Raw genomic sequence first — 17,804 nt, 5'->3', positions numbered from 1 at the left:
CTAACCCAGGCCTTGAATGTATCCCAGACACATAAAGGGTCGACAGAACCTTCATTGTGTAACCAGAAGTCACACAATGCCTCTGGGATCTCATCCCGGATGCCCACCTCCTCAATCCAGTACTTCGACAGCCTCCACAGTCTCGGTCCCGACGCCCTACCCCCGCCAATCGACACCAGCAAGGGAGCATGGTCCGATATGCCCCGGGAGAGGATCTCCGCAGAGACCGTCTCCCGAAGCACAGCGGAGGACGCAAAAGCCATGTCCAACCGGGACAATGTCCGATAGGTAGCGGACAGGCAGGTAAACTGTGCATCAGAAGGGTGGAAGTGCCTCCATAGATCCGTTAACCCAAATGCAGAGGCCCAGTTGGACAATCCACAACTGGACACAGGGGAGGGATGAAGTCTATCCGAGGTGTTAGACATAACTAAATTGAAGTCCCCAACCAGTAGCACTCGCTCCACCCCCAACTGGGCCACCACCCTCATCACAGTGTAAAGCAGGGCGCTATCTGCCGGGGGGGGGGGGCAAATACAGGCCCACAATAACAAAGGGGATGCCGGCAATCAGCGCATGAATCAAAACATAGCGACCCTCCGGATCCGTTTTGATCAGCATAGGCTGAAAGTCCAGTGATTTGTGCACTAACACACTAACACCTCTGGCATAGCTAGAGTAGGAGGCATGGTAATGCGCTCCCACCCATGCCTTCTTCAAACCTAAGATCTTGGAACCAATAAGATGCGTTTCCTGGAAAATGCAAATTTTGGGGGTGTATCTGTGCACAAATTTGAATACCAGGGAACGTTTCACGGCGGAATTGAGGCCACGGACGTTCCAAGAAAGAACTGTCAAATCAGCCATGATCTCCGCTCCGCCATCCGATCAGGATCTTCCACGTCTTAGCAGATAAACCGCCCACATATAAAACCCACACATGTCTTCCCAAACCAACCAAACTAATAAAACAAAACTTAAACATTCCCAAACCCAGTAACCCATGGGTCGCAACAGGCTTCCCCCCCCCGCCCCCCTCCCCGTGCACCTCCCAACAGTGGAGGGCAAATACACCCCCGAATAACCAACATGAACAAGTTCAGATAGGGTTAATGGCAGCGGGTTCGCACCCGCACAGGGTTGCACCACCAGTCTCAACCACAGAACAGTGGAAGAATAGGAAGAGTAAAAACTGCAGTCAACATCTCCGTCCCGAGATGCTGGAGTACGGAGAAAAATAAGAAAATATAAAAATATATAAGTGCCAATAAAAACAATAGAAAAACAAAAGAAAATGTCTCAGTATGCCAGAAAAAGTACAGGGAGACCCCCAGGAGTAAAACAAAAGCCCCGGGGCAATAAGTTCCAGGCAAAAATGCGTAATTAGTGCCACCCCAGGGAGCCCAGCACATCCAAAATAGAGAACAAAACAGGAGGGAAGAACACAAAAATAGAAGGGACATCCAGAGGTGGCTGCTAGGCCCCACAACTAAAACAAAAAAAGGGGGGGGGAAAAGTAAGGCACCCTCCAGAACTGAACGGGGAAAAGAAACAGAGGCAAAGCTTCCCCCCTAGGCAGTCCATGTCCAGCTCATCCCTAGTTTACATGAAAAGCAGATTAACTCCCGACACTCCAGCTACAGCTCACCCACGAGGAAGGGTGTCCAGCCAGGCACTAGCATCCTTGGGGCTGGTGAAGATCCGCACAGTCTCACCGTCAACCACACGTAGCTTGGCTGGAAACAGGATGCTGTACCGAATGTTCTTGCTCCTCAGTGCGGCCTTGACCGCATCGAACGATCTGCGTTGTCGCTGTGTCTCAAGAGTATAGTCGGGGAACATCATAAGCTTAACGTTCTGATAAGAAATGTCACCCGCCAATCTGGCCGCGCGAAGAAGTTCATCCCTGTCGCGGAAGTTCAACAGCCTCAGGATCATCGTACGCGGAGGGGCGCCCTCCGGGCCGGGCCTCGGTGTGACCCGGTGTGCTCTCTCCACGGTAAAATACGGAGACAGCTGCGCGGTCGGGAGAACCGAACGCAACAGGTCCTCCGTAAAGACGGTCGGATTTCTACCTTCGACTCCATCCGGGAGCCCCACAATACGAAGGTTGTTACGACGGCTCCTGTTCTCGGCGTCTTCCGCTCGGTATTCCAATGCTCTGACCTTCGTTTGAAGCGCACGTATGGAAGCCTCATGGTTGGTCACCGCGTCCTCCGTATCTCAATCCGCTGTTCCGCCACCGAAATCCGGGAGCGTATCTTGTCGATATCCTGTCGCAGCAGCCCAACGTCTAGCTGTACGGCCTCGATTTTGTTCGTCAGAGCAGCCTGGCACGCCGTAATAGCCGCCATCACCTCCGGGATCCCAGGTGGAGCGTCCTCCACGCGGTCTGTCTGCGACGCCATATTGCTAAGGCACACCGAAGCAGGCCGCTGTGTCGGGTCTTCCAAATGCTCAGCAGGCGAGAGGAACTTCAACTTCTTGGCCCTTCTGGGACCCCCCGAGCTTCTTGAAGGCATACACGGATTTCTGGTAAAAGTTAGCACCGCAAACAGATAGTTAAACGGATGATTTACCAGCAGAGCTCAGGCAGCACGTCTGCTCGGGCCACCATCCCGGCCACGCCCCCTTCATTTTCTTTTATAGATATGTCTTTTGTTTCTAAATTTAAAGAAAACTATATTTTTTTTATATATTTTTAAAAAATCTTCCATGACAATGCAACAGCACAACTACATTTCTATTTGTTACTATTTCTTGTTTTTTCCCCAAAAAAATTATTTTTTGATTATGTTATCTAGGACTATCATTTTTTGGTGAACTTGCATCAAAAGCGACATATTGATCGTCGATCATTATGTGAGGGGGAGTTAGGATGTAATTATCTGAATAATGATGATAGTAATAAGATACTAGGAAAGACAAAAAGGTATAATTAGAGTATATGAAGAAAAGGATTTCAATGTGTCTAAACAAAGTTATTGTTGAATTTAAATAATTTTGGAATGTTTAAAAAAAAAAAAAAAAAATAGAAAAAGTTGCTTGCTGGTCATGGATAGATGGATAAATAAATCGAAAAATAAATAGAATGATTGATAGAATATATAAAATATGACAATCGAATAATGGGAAAGCTTTTATGTATTTTGTTTCAAATCTGTGTTAGGGTTAGAATGAAACGATTTTATAAATTGATTAAGGAAGAAACGAAAAAAGGTGAAAAAATTATGACAAGTATTTTTAGTCAGAAAATTACTTCTGGTTTATCTGATCCAGTGATTAGCTATGGTACATCTGGAGCAATTGATTCAAAATGTGTATGAAAGGGCCATAAATGAAGTGTGAGTGATTTACGTAATATTTAAGTTGTGTGAATGTCATTTTGGTACCAGTTGTTCTCTATGTTCAGAGTTTATGACTAAAGGTCAGTAGGTCAGTGGTTTCACAGATAAGAATACACATAGAAAATGTGTCATATAATGGAACAATATACTTGAAAAGAAGATAATTTTTAAAGTAAGATCATAGATTATCCATAAAATATTTATATGATATGGTTAAAGTTATAAGAGTTTCACAAGAAGTTAAATACATTTATAAAGTTGAAAGAAGAAAATATTTATTACTACATGATTTAGATGGAGAATTAATTAAAATTAAATATAATAGTTTATACTTTCTCAATGGAATGAAATATTTAAATATTTTTCATAGAAACATCTCAGAATTTTTTAAAATGTTTATGTACAATATCTGACTCACTAAAATGTATTAATGAGTATTGTATTGTTTGTATTGGAAAAAAAGAATCAGAGACATTTATTATTTAAGATGAATGCACTTATTATTTGTTGAATATAGTGCATTGAGGGGGAATTGTTAGAAGTTGTTGAGGTAATTAATATTTTAAATGATAAGGGTTTCTGAAAATATATGTAAGTTATATGTTCGGTGGTAAGTGATGGTTTCTGAAGGTCACACAACAGCAGATCATATAGGGAGGAGGGGGATTTGCTGAGTAGGTATTTATATTTTTGAGTTACTAGTCAGGACAATGGGTGGAGTTATGTTACTTATCTATAGACTGAACCATATTGGGTATATATGCAAATGTGGGTGTTATTAGAATATGCTGACATAACATCTTGAAGAGTATAAGAATGGGGTAGGATTATGGGAAGAGTAGGATCGGTGGGAAGAGAATGGATTCTACACTTTGGAGAATGTAGATCAGATGACCCTTTCCTCCTTCTGAGGCCATCACCATGCCATATGTTACCAGATGTCAATCTTGTCTTTGCTTGTCTTTCTGAACAATAAACGAACTATTGGACGAACGAAGGATTCTTCAATTTCTACTCCTGAAAGTACGTTTGAAATGCCTTGAAGGAAGACATACTTTACTGATTCACATATTACACAAAGACTTTGTTATTCATTAAGAAATGCCCCTGTGAGTGAGTGAGTATGTAGAGCTTCTTGTACACTACACTACATTTGCATTTTACTATTCTACTCTACTCTCACTTTTTACATTGACATTTTTTTTACTAAAGACATGTGGCTGAATACATTTTGCCATAAATGTATGACTAAAATGGAGTTTATTAGATTTTTCTTATAACAAAAAGTAGAAAATATATATTTTTTCTCAAAATTTTCGGTCTTTTTCCATTTATATCGCAAAAAATAAAAATCACAGAGGCAATCAAATACCATCAAAAGAAAGCTCTATTTGTGGGAAGAAAAGGACGCAAATTTCGTTTGGGTACAACATTGCATGACCGTGCAATTATCAGTTAAAACAGTGCAGTGCGAAATTATAAAAAGACCTCTGGTCCTTAGGCTGACAATTGGTCTGGGGCTGAAGTGGTTAAGTGTATATATCACTTTTTAAAGCAATTTAAAAGCAGATTATATTTAAACAATATACCACATATTTAAGTACCATTTAGGCGATCATATCATGCTCTAAACATTATTTGGGTTTGAGCGGTATCTGTTGTCTGGTTGCTATAGTAAATTCAATTTTGGGAGTATTTTTTCCCCAGCGCTATAGCGAATTCCATTTGGGTGCCAATTAGTGCAATTTCACCATTTTGAGTATTTATTCCCGCAATCGTATATTCGCGCTATATTAAATGACCATAATGTTTTGCACATTTATGTTTGGAATGTACTTCATGCACTTCTAGTGCAGACATTTATTTTTACAAAGGTTCTGTACACTGGCAGTAAATTGATGCAAGATGTCCCTCCTGGTCTTTCTACTGTCTCTAAAGTGTCTGTTGCCGAGCTCTGAATAGTAGTGGTTAGTGATCATCATTCATCTTGGATGACCACATGCAATGATGACAGTCTCTCTTGGCTTACTCTTGGAGTAGAAAGCCTCAAATGAGTGCTTTCGTATAGGTAGTGAAAGTCAACACAGCAGTTCAGGTTTCAAACTAGAAACAAAAAGCTTAATTTCTTTTCCAGCAATAAATATAGACAACATCAGGCAAACTGGGCAGCATTTTCACAACATACTGTACTTCACAAGAAACTTCATAAAATCTACTGGTAAAAAAAAAAAAAAAATTATATAAATAGCTTGTATATTTATCTCTGTGTCTCTCTCTCTCTCTTCCACTCGCTGCAACCAACATATTCCGATTTTTCCAAGTTTTGAGAGAATATACATAAACAACTAGTTCACATATGTTTATAACAGACCAATCAATATATAGATATTGGTAATTTAGCTAGCTTTAATGGTTTCTACTCAAAGTAATTTTTCTTTCCTTCCATTTCTTTCTGACTGATGTTTATCTCAGATCTCGGGACATATCCTGTATTCATAGGAAATGGTCACAACAGAATTCCTGCAAAAGAACAAGAGCCATTGAATGTCCAAAAAATGTTAAGGGTGAACAGAACACTTTACATCGGTGACAGGTAAGATGGTGCCTGGGTATAACTTTTTCTGATTGCTTGTGGGAATATAAACTGAAGGAGGGGCATGTCTGGACCATGAGTGAGCAGCACGCATTGTAAACACCTGTTCAACGACTGCATTTTATCCTCACAGTACAAGAAAAAATAAATAAATAAAAAAAAAACTGTCAAAGGGTACCTGAAAGCTATTCCTAAACAGAAGCAGCTACAGGACCAGAGGATTGATACCTCCAAACTGGACAATGTTTCTTTGCTTCCCAACCCTCATACACTCCAAGCCCAGCTTTATCCAAGATGGTGCCTACCCACAGGGGCGTGTCAAGAGGTTGGCCAGACTGGCACCTGCCAGGGGCGCAGGCCAAGGGGGGAGGGGGTGCATATTGGCAGTGTTCTACTGCTCTTCTAACTTGTTTTCACACATAGCCCGCCTTCACATCACCTCACACACTTCAGATGCAGATGCATGTCTCCCGTCCCTGCAGCCCGTCTCACACACACACACACACACACACACACACACACACACACAGCAGAACCAAGCTGTCTCCTCCCCCTCCAGCTCTGTACACACACACACACACACACACACACACACACACACACACGAGGAGGGGGAGCAGGAACACGTGCTGACTTCAGTCTGTATAAAACCTTTCTGTGCTTTATAGATAGCCAGGGCGGAGGGGGGAGAGAGTGGCTGGGGTTTAGAAGAGGGAAACTAAAACGTTGTACAGCCTGTACATAGTTGGCAACTGTCCCAAATTTCCCAGGACATTCCCGGGATTAGGACCTTTGTCCCGATTTAATTTTGTCCTTGGAAATGTCCCGGGAAATTCGGTTTGTCCCCTGTTTTTCTCAGTCGGCCGCGAAAGGTCCACGGCTGGAGGTCACCATTTTAAAGAAGACCAGAAGCTGGTCTTCAATAGAGATGCTGCGGCGCCGCCCACCCCCGCTACCAGTGTCTGTGAAGTGCATGGAAGGTGGACGGCGCCGCAGTTCAAAGTCTTTCCGCTCTGCAACGACGGCATCTGGAGGATGTCAGAGAGGGGACCAGTCTGGATGTCAGAGAGGGGACCAGTCTGGATGTCAGAGAGGGGACCAGTCTGGATGTCAGAGAGGGGACCAGTCTGGATGTCAGAGAGGGGACCAGATGTTAGGAGGACTGATGGGGACACCAGATGTAAGGAGGGGCTCCACTGATGGAGACAGATGTGAGGAAGGCTGCTCTGATGGGGCACCTGATGTAAGGAGGGACTCTGCTGGGGGCACCTGATGGCATCTGGTGGTAGGCACCGTGGCTAGTGACGCTCTCATGGCTCCCACTGATTATGGTGAGTTGAATGATTTCATTTTATATTACAATGTAATAATAGAAATAATGCGCTTCAATCATCCTGACACCATAACAATCATGACGCCGGGATGATTGAAGCGCTAACACCAGGTATTTGATTGTCAAACTCTGGAAAACACATATTGCCATTGTGGTGTAGGATTGGGGCTGCCGTCCCTCCCCCCTTCCCTCTCCACCCCCCCCCCTTTCCCTCTCCAGCCCAAATTCATCTCAGACTCTAACCACACCCCTTTGACCCATGCCAGCCACGCCCACTATTTTGCATAAACCACGCTCATATTTTGCCGCGGCACGCTTTCACCTTTTCCTATGCCACACCTATAACCACATGCCCCGCCCGCTAATTATAATACAACTCCGCCTACTGCCAAAAAAGTGTCCCAAATATATTTTTTACAATGTTGCCAACTATGCCTGTACATACAGTGCAGCCTGGGATAGAACCACAGGTCCCAGCATGTTGTGCACTTCCATTGCAGCCTTTGATAGGACTAGAAGTTTCAGCATGCCTTGCTCCTCTATTGCAGCCTGTGATAGAGTTACAGGTCCCAGCATGGATGCTCTGCAATTTTAATTTTTAGCCTAGGTTCATGGGCGTCCGCAGGAGGGGGCAAGGGGGGTCAAGTGCCCCCCCGGAATCCCCAAGGTGTTGCCGCCGCGCTGCATTTTTTTTCTGAGTTAGTTTGCGGCTGCATCCTCCGCTCTCTCCTCTGGATCACAGCGCTGGATGGCGGCCGCTCTGTAACACAGTCCCGCCCCCCCAGACCAGCTCGTGTGATAGTAGAGAGAATCAACGTTCCGCCTATCACATGTGCCAGTCTGGGGAGGCGGGACCGTGTTACAGAGCAGCCGCCGAACACAGCCATCCAGCGCTGTGATCCAGAGGAGTAGATGTCCATCCGTGCTACAGTGCCTGGATAGGAGGATCGAGGGGGGGGGGCTGCAGTGCTCTCCACCACCGCACTCTCCTGCCCCCTCCCCCCCAGTGCTCTCCTCCACATTCTCCTGCCCCCCCAGTGCTCTCCTGCCCCCCCCCCCAGTGGTCTCCTCCACCACCACACTCTCCTGCCCCCCCCCCACAGTGCTCTCCACCACCACACTCTCCTCCCCCCCCCCAGTTTTCTCCTTCCCTGTTCTTGCTGCTCTCCAGCTCTCCCTATCCTTCTCTAGCCACCATCCCAGTGCTTTCCCCTCCAGTGCTCCCCCCTGTCCCCCCCCAGTGCTCTCCCCCCGTTCCCCCCAGTGCTCTCCACTCCGCCCAGTGCGCTCTCCACTGCCCCCCAGTGCTCCCCCCCCATTCTTTCTCCCCCCCAGTGCTCTTCAGCTCTCCCCATCACTCTCCAACCCCCACCCCAGTGCTTTCCAGCCCCCCTTACTCCCCACCCCTGTTCTTTATGCCCTCCTGGTGCTCTCCAGCCCCCCCAGTGCTCTATACCCTCCGTGCTCTCCACCCCTGTTCTTTTTGGCTCCCCCCTGTACTTTCCACTCCCCCTGCATTTTGCCCCCACCCCTGTGCTCTCCACCCCCCATAGTGCTCTCCAGTCCCCCGTGCTTTCCACCCCTGTTCTTTCTGGCCCCCACTGGTGCTCACAAGCTCCCCCCCCATTGCTCTCCACTCCCCCCCCTGCTCTTTGTACCCCCCCAGTACTCTCCAGCCCCCGTGCTCTCCACTCCTGATTTTCTGCCCCCCCAGTGCTCTTCACCACCCCACACTCTTAGCCCCCCCCCCCCAGTGCTCTCAGCCTACCGTGCTCTCTGCTCCCCACCCCTGTGATCTCCACTCTCCCTCGCTCTTTGCCCCTACCCATGTGTTCTCCAACCAAGCCAGTACTCTTTGCTCCCCCTTCTCTCCAACTCCCACTCAGTGCTCTCCACTTCCCCAGGACCAGAGGGCAGGCTGACTGGGGCCGGAAAATGAGGACGGCTGAAGGTGCAGGTGGCCAGGGACCACTCCATCTCACAGCAGACAGATCCTCTGGAAGGAGCACCGTCCCCATCCAAAACTAGAACAGACCCTGCCTGCTGCTGGCCGTCATGGATATCCTGCTGGCATGCAAGGTAGTGTACCGAGCATCAACAACACACCTTCCCACAGACAGGGACATGGGGCACAGGAGGGGCTGCAATGATGGGCACAGTGAGGCTGCATTTGATGGGCACTGGTGAGGCTACATTGAGCTCTTGCATCAAGTCTGCCATCTCTGTCCATCTCCTGTAGCATGTCTGCAGTCTCTAAGGGGGAGTCTGGAGATGAGTCAAGAGTGGGAGCACCGCCGTGATGGGGGGTCATGGGAGAAGTCAGACTTGTGTGGACTGTGGACAGGAGACTATAGGATAAAACCTCCAAGCTGGAGCCGACAGACTGAGCCCTGCACAGTGCACCTGAGAGGAGGTCAGTGAAAGCGCCGCCAGGCCAGTCGGGGGTCACTGATGTAAGGGGGGAGTGAATACGATGATGTAAGGGGCACTGATATAAAGGGTTTCCTCCTTATATTAGTAACCCACCCCCCTTACCTTAGAGTATTCTTTCTGCAGAAGGTGGTCCCCCTCCATGTTCTGAGTTTCTGGGGTCCCCCTTGATGATTGATCACTTACCACTATTAACTGAGATATAGATATTTGGGGGTTATTTAGCCTCTGTGTAGAGCACACCAGTGAGTAGAGTCCATGCCAGTTATGCCATTTAAGGGCTTGTTGGCCCACTTTTATTAAAACGTAAAACAAAACAAGTCCAATAATAGGAGGGTTTCCCACACAGGGGTTTCAGCTTTCCACAGCAACAGCGTAATAAAACGAAAAATACCAAGCCACCTGGCTCTCTTCAGAAATCCTACCGTTCAGGCTTTACACTTCAGCCCTCTTATCCCTATAACAGAGATGTTGTACAACTACTGTACCTTTTTTCTCTTTGCTGCTCAGCCCACAGCTTTGGGCCCTCTGGCTATACCATGCAGACATGCATGCTTCTCCCTTGCTTGCCTGGACTCCCCGGGAGGGTGGAGCCCAGAACCATGGTCTTGGCTCTGTTATAAGCCCAGGACCCCCCTGTTCAATCATCCAGCCAGACTTCTGGCTGTTCCCAAAACCCGGTCCCAGGATTGGAGATTCCGTCCCACCCATAACACTATGGAATCTCCGGGCTCCAGGTCCCAAACTGGATTTTTGAAGACAATGAGGAAACTGAAAAACCAGTTTCCTCACAAACAGACAACTCCCCTGGAGCCCCTCAACCTGCCTGGTTGAGAACCCTGCATCCTTCCGCTGGTGGGGTACCATACTACCACATATCCTCACCCTTGTTTCGACCCAGAGGGCGGAACACCCAAGTTACTTTTGGCACCTATGTGCCAGATACCATTTACAGAAGTCCAATCCTGTCCAACCTTGCTTCTCCTAAGGGGGAACTCTACCCAATGCCTCCTTTGGTGTCTGCCTCTAAGCCTTACTGTCACTCTGCTATGAGCTTTGATGCAACCTTCCCAACTTTTCTTCCGAGTGCATTTCCATAAGCACTTCCTCTCCTGAAATCTTAATGGGTTCCCGTTGGTCTTTCTAACAACCCTTCTGCCTCCACGCTTCAGGTTCCCAGGTTTCCCCCAAACTCTCTCAGCAGTACTGTTCTGAGGCTGTAGGGGGCCTATTTCTATAGTGTTTATAAAGGAAACCCGCCTTTTATTTCTGGTACCCGACTCAGCAGTCACTAATTGTTTACCAGTACCTTTGGACACCACATCATCATGTACCGTTAACACATTACTTGGTTCATCATTGACAGACATTCAAACCAACATTAGACCTCTCAATGTTGCACATGTCACCAATGCCTTTTTTTCCCCCCAACATTTGCTAGGTCAGAGTCCGCAAAGGGCACACATACTGGAGGGTCTTCATCACCCACAGGACGTCACCTCCCCTTGGTTCACCCACTCTGCAGGCAGCTGTCCTACCACTTGACCTGTTCTGATGCCATCTGTATTTTTATCCACCTGAACAGGCAAGCTCTCGTCTGATCCACATACAATTTTTATCATGCTCCTTGTCCATTACCCTGTCCCGGGGACCTTATTAGGTTTGTCACCTAAACTAACCATTGGACTGGGGACCCCAGTCTCTTTAACCACCTTTGTTTGAGCCCTGGTCAGGATCTCTGCTGCTTTCAGGTCCACACATGGCCCTTCCACCTCATGTGGTTTTTCTACTGGTGCAGTATATGCACCCTTCACCAACTGGCCAGCACCACACTGGACCATAGCAGCAGAAATGCTTCCCATCTGGCTGTTTGGCGGTTTAACCACAGGCATTTTAGGCTTATTTTCAACTTCTCCAAAGTCTGTCTCAAGTATTTCTTCAGGACGTAATCCAGCAGCATACGTAGCAGCAACTTTTAACAAAAGTAGCAAATTTAGGAATAAACCATTCCTGTCCTGTTTTGCTTTGCTCTGTACAGCCTGCCATTCAGTGCTCCACCTAGTGGTACTCCGCAGTACCAGACCATAAGACTGTGGAGGAGACACACTAGCATAGATTGGCTGTACATCCCAAAGTTCAAGCATCTCTTTTAATGCTTCGGTTATAAACCAGGCCCTTGACTCCAGACCCAAGTCCTTACTGGGGACTTTTATAACAATGGGGATGCAGAGAGATGAATTTTTCTTTGTTTCTGTTATAAAATGTAGCAGATTAGTAATTTTTTCTTCATAATTTTTTTTTTACTGGTTACATGTTTTGAGTTGCAGAGGAGGTCTAGGACTAGAATTATTGCTCTCGCTCTAACGTTCTCGGCGATACCTCACATGTGTGGTTTGAACACCGTTTTCATATGTGGGCGGGGCTTACGCATGCGGTCGCTTCTGCATGCGAGCACATGGGGACATGGGCGCTTTAATTTTTTTAAATTTTTTTTTTATTGTTCATTTTACTTTATTTATTTTAGTTTGACATTTTTTTCCCCAAAAATATATTTTTGATCACTTTTATTCCTATTACAAGGAATGTAAACATCCCTTGTAATAGGAATATGGGGTGACAGGTCCTCTTTACAGTGAAATCTGGGGGTCAATATGACCCCACATCTCACCTCTAGGCTGGGAAGCCTGAAATAAAAAATAAAAAAAAGATTCTGGCTTTGATCGTACTGGCGAGTTGGTAGAAGCATCGGAGGGCGGTGAGGGGTGGGGGGCGTCTATGGCTGGGTATTTCAGGGTATCACCGAGTATGGCTGGGTATCTCCGAGTATGGCTGGGTATGGCAATTTATGGCAGGGTATTGCAGAGTATTGGCGGGGTATTGGCGGGGTACTACAGAGTAATAGCAGGGTACTGCAGAGTATTGGGGAGTACTACAGAGTAATGGCAGGGTACTGCAGAGTAAAGGCAGGGTACTGCAGAGTAATGGGGGGTACTGCAGAGTAATGGCAGGGTACTGCAGAGTATGCACTGGTATTGCAGAGTATTGGCGGGGTATTGGCGGGGTACTACAGAGTAATAGCAGGGTACTGCAGAGTATTGGGGAGTACTACAGAGTAATGGCAGGGTACTGCAGAGTAAAGGCAGGGTACTGCAGAGTAATGGCAGGGTAATGCAGAGTAATGGCAGGGTACTGCACTGCAGAGTAATGGCGGGGTACTGCAGAGTATTGGGGGGTACTGCAGAGTAATGGCAGGGTACTGCAGAGTAATGGGGGTTACTGCAGAGTAATGGGGGGTACTGCAGAGTAAAGGCAGGGTACTGCAGAGTAAAGGCAGGGTACTGCAGAGTAATGGGGGGTACTGCAGAGTAATGGCAGGGTACTGCAGAGTATGCACTGGTATTGCAGAGTATTGGCGGGGTATTGGCGGGGTACTACAGAGTAATAGCAGGGTACTGCAGAGTATTGGGGAGTACTACAGAGTAATGGCAGGGTACTGCAGAGTAAAGGCAGGGTACTGCAGAGTAATGGCAGGGTACTGCAGAGTAATGGCAGGGTACTGCACTGCAGAGTAATGGCGGGGTACTGCAGAGTAATGGCGGGTACTGCAGAGTATTGGGGGGTACTGCAGAGTAATGGCAGGGTACTGCAGAGTAATGGGGGTTACTGCAGAGTAATGGGGGGTACTGCAGAGTAAAGGCAGGGTACTGCAGAGTAATGGGGGGTACTGCAGAGTAATGGGGGGTACTGCAGAGTAATGGCAGGGTACTGCAGAGTATGCACTGGTATTGCAGAGTATTGGCGGGGTATTGGCAGGGTACTACAGAGTAATAGCAGGGTACTGCAGAGTATTGGGGAGTACTACAGAGTAATGGCAGGGTACTGCAGAGTAAAGACAGGGTACTGCAGAGTAATGGCAGGGTCCGATCTCTTTCCCCTCCGCTGTACCGATCGGTTTGTTTATTTATAAAATAAATATATAATTTGTTTCATTTGACGGAGCGATCACGTGGTAAACGGCCGCGACGAGCGGCCGTTTGCCGTGATCCGTGATGCGCCGGGTCCTGTGGACCCGGCGGTCACGGATGCTCTCGAGTGCGCGCCCCAGGGGGCGCGCGAGAGCAGAATTCTGGGAGGCCGTTAATTAACAGCCTCTCAGAGTTAAACAACCGCCCTGAAGCCGTTAATCGGCAATGGGCGGTTGTTAAGTGGTTAAAGATAGATCACTAGCTAGCTATATAGGTGAGGTGAATATAGTGTAGTGGTGTATACTGCGGTCAGGGCACAGACAATAACCACTACACAAGAGCAAGATAGGAAATCAGCCAAAAACGTTTGGTGTGTAACTGTGTTGAAGGTACACAGAACACCCACTGCTTCAGATGCCAACCCACTACACGAGGCCGCCTCAAAGGCGGCCTTATATAGTGTGGGGCGTGCACTACACAGCCTGAGCTATGATTGGCCACAGGCAGGATGCCTGTGGCCAATCATGGCTCTCCTCGCTGCTGGCGCTGCGATTGGCCAAGCATGCGGGGTCACAGTGCATGCTTGGCCAATCATGAGCCAGCAATGCACTGCGCCATCGCAGTGCATTGTGGTCTGCGCGCGCCATACGAATTTTGACGCGAACGGACCAAGAGTTCGGATTTCGCCGAACGCCCGAACAGCCAATGTTCGAGTCAAACGTACGTTCGACTCGAACACGAAGCTCATCCCTACCCCCTAGTACAGACCCATCCTCCATTAGTACAGACCGCCCTCCATTAGGACAGACCCCTCCATTAGTACAGGCCCTCCCAGGACAGACCCTTCCTCCAGTAGTACAGACCCCAGGACAGACCCCCCTCCATTAGTACAGACCCCCCTTCATTAGTACAGACCCCCCAGGACAGACCCCCCTCCATTAGTACAGACCCCCTCCATTAGTACAGACCCGCCCAGGACAGACCCCTACTCCATTAGTACAGAACCCACCTCCATTAGTACATCCCCCCAGGACAGACCCTCCTCCATTAGTACAGTCCCCTCCTCCATTAGTACAGATCCTCCCTCCATTAGTACAGACCCCCTCCTCCATTAGTACAGACCCTCCAGGACTGTCCCTCCTTAACTAGTACAGACCCCCCAGGACAGGCCCCCCTCCATTAGTACAGACCCCCTCCATTAGTACAGACCCGCCCAGGACAGACCCCTCCTCCAGTAGTACAGACCCCCAGGACAGACACCCGTCCATTAGTACAGACCCCCCCAGGACAGACCCCCCTCCATTAGTACAGACCCCACTCCATTAGTAGAAACTCCCAGGCAGACCCACCCTCAATTAGTACAGACCCCCCCTTAATTAGGACAGACCTCTCCTCACTTAGTACAGACCCCCCTCCATTAGTACAGACCCCCAGGACAGACCCTTCCTCCATTAGTAGAGACCCCGCAGGACAGAACCTCCCCCTTTATTAGTACAGACCTTCCAGGACAGACCCCCCTCCATTAGTACAGACCCCCATAATTAGTACAGACCCGCCCAGGACAGACCCCTCCTCCATTACTACAGACCCCCCTCCATTAGTACAGACCCCCAGGACAGACCCTTCCTCCATTAGTACAGAACCCCCAGGACAGACCCTCCTCCTTAATTAGTACAGACCCCCAGGACAGGCCCCCCTCCATTAGTACAGACCCCTCCTCTTTATTAGTACAGACCCCCAAGGACAGACCCCTCCTCCATTAGCACAGACCCCCAGGACAGACCCTCCCCCTTAATTCAGACAGACCCCCCTCAATTAGTACAGACCCTCCTCCATTAGTACAGACCCACTCAGGACAGACCCCTCCTCCATTAGTACAGACCCCCCAGGACAGACCCCCCTCCATTAGTACAGACCCCCCTTCCATTAGTACAGACCCCCAGGACAGACCCCCCCACTTCATTAGTACAGACCCCCCTCCATTAGTACAGACCCCTCCTCCATTAGTACAGACCCCCCAGGACAGACCCCCCCTCCATTAGTACAGACCCCCCCTCCATTAGTACAGACCCCCCACCCATTAGTACAGACCCCCCAGGACAGACCCCTCCTCCATTAGTACAGACCCCCTAGTACAGACCCCTCCTCCATTAGTACAGACCGCCCTCCATTAGTACAGACCTCCTCCATTAGTACAGACCCCTCAGAACAGACCCCCCCTCCATTAGTACAGACCCCCCTCCATTAGTAAAAACCCCAGGACAGATCCCCCTCCATTAGTACAGACCCCCAGGACACACACCCCTCCATTAGTACAGACCCCCAGGACAGTCCCTCCCCCTTAATTAGGACAGACTCCCAGGACAGACCCCCATGCATTAGTATAGACCCCCAGGGCAGACCCCCCTCCATTAGTACAGACCCCCCTCCATTAGTACAGATGTCCTCCATTAGTACAGACCCCCCAGGACAGACCCTCCACTCCATTAGTACAGACCCCTCTCCATTAGTACAGACCCCTCCTCCATTAGTACAGACCCCCAGGACAGACCCTTCCTCCATTAGTACAGAACCCCCAGGACAGACCCTCCTCCTTAATTAGTACAGACCCCCAGGACAGGCCCCCCTCCATTAGTACAGACCCCTCCTCCATTAATACAGACCCCCCTCCATTAGTACAGATGTCCTCCATTAGTACAGACCCCCCAGGACAGACCCTCCATTCCATTAGTACAGACCCCTCTCCATTAGTACAGACCCCTCCTCCATTAGTACAGACCCCCCAGAACAGACCCCCCCTCCATTAGTACAGACCCCTCCTCCATTAGTACAGACCCCTCTCCATTAGTACAGACCCCCCAGGGCAGACCCCTCCTCCATTAGTACAGACCCCTCCTCCATTAGTACAGACCCCCCAGTACAGACCCCTCCTCCATTAGTACAGACCCCTCCTCCATTAGTACGGACCCCCCTCCATTAGTACAGACCCCCCAGGACAGACCCGCCCCCTTAATTAGGACAGACCCCCCAGGACAGACCTCCCTGCATTAGTACAGACCCCCCCCAGGACAGACCCCCCTCCATTAGTAGAGACCCCTCCTCCATTAGTACAGACCCCCAGGACAGACCCCCCTCCATTAGTACAGACCCCCAGGACAGACCCCTCCTCCATTATTACAGACCCCGCAGGACAGACCCCTCCTCCATTAGTACAAACCCCCCCAGACAGACCCTCCCCCTTTATTGGTACAGACCCCCAGGACAGAACCCCCTCCATTAGTACAGACCCACCAAGGACAGACCCCTCCTCCATTAGTACAGACCTCCTCCATTAGTACAGACCTCCTCCATTAGTACAGACCCCCCCTCCATTAGTACAGATTCCCCTCCATTAGTACAAACCCCAGGACAGATCCCCCTCCATTAGGACAGACCCCCCCTCCATTAGTACAGACCCCCAGGACAGACCCTCCCCCTTAATTAGGACATACTCTCAAGACAGACCCCCATGCATTAGTATAGACCCCCAGGGCAGACCCCCCTCCATTAGTACAGACCCCCTCCATTAGTCCAGATCTCCTCCATTAGTACAGACCCCCCACTCCATTAGTACAGACCCCTCTCCATTAGTACAGACCCCTCCTCCATTAGTACAGACCCCCCCTCCATTAGTACAGACCCCTCTCCATTAGTACAGACCCCTCCTCCATTAGTACAGACCCCCCAGAACAGACCCCCCCCCCTCCATTAGTACAGACACCCCTCCATTAGTACAAACCCCATGACAGATCCCCCCTCCATTAGTACAGAACCCTCCTCCATTAGTACAGATCCCCCAGGACAGACCCCCCTCCATTAGTACAGACCCCTCCTCCATTATTACAGACCCCGCAGGACAGACCCCTCCTCCATTAGTACAAACCCCCCCGGACAGACCCTCCCCTTTATTGGTACAGACCCCCAGGACAGAACCCCCTCCATTAGTAAAGACCCACCAAGGACAGACCCCTCCTCCATTAGTACAGACCTCCCTGCATTAGTACAGACCCCCCCAGGACAGACCCCCCTCCATTAGTAGAGACCCCTCCTCCATTAGTACAGACCCCCCAGGACAGACCCCCCTCCATTAGTACAGA

At 49.0% G+C, this 17,804-nt stretch overlaps 1 protein-coding gene across 10 annotated transcripts in view; it reads left to right on the top strand.

The window, feature by feature from the left end:
* The window catches only part of SEMA6B (semaphorin 6B), a 1,482,347-nt gene that overhangs the window by 327,817 nt on the left and 1,136,726 nt on the right, over nucleotides 1-17,804 (top strand). For all 10 annotated transcript variants that reach the window (XM_077475764.1, XM_077475756.1, XM_077475757.1 and 7 more), the window contains one exon: nucleotides 5,820-5,940. In XM_077475764.1, coding sequence (XP_077331890.1) covers nucleotides 5,820-5,940 — 121 coding nt within the window. The remainder of the gene's footprint in view (nucleotides 1-5,819; nucleotides 5,941-17,804) is intronic.

The sequence above is a fragment of the Lithobates pipiens genome, unplaced genomic scaffold (genome assembly GCF_037356315.1).
Source record: "Lithobates pipiens isolate NorthernLeopardFrog02 unplaced genomic scaffold, aLitPip1_a1.2 Scaffold_13, whole genome shotgun sequence".
Classification (NCBI taxonomy): Eukaryota; Metazoa; Chordata; class Amphibia; order Anura; family Ranidae; genus Lithobates; species Lithobates pipiens.
This window is presented reverse-complemented; position numbering and strand designations above follow the sequence as displayed.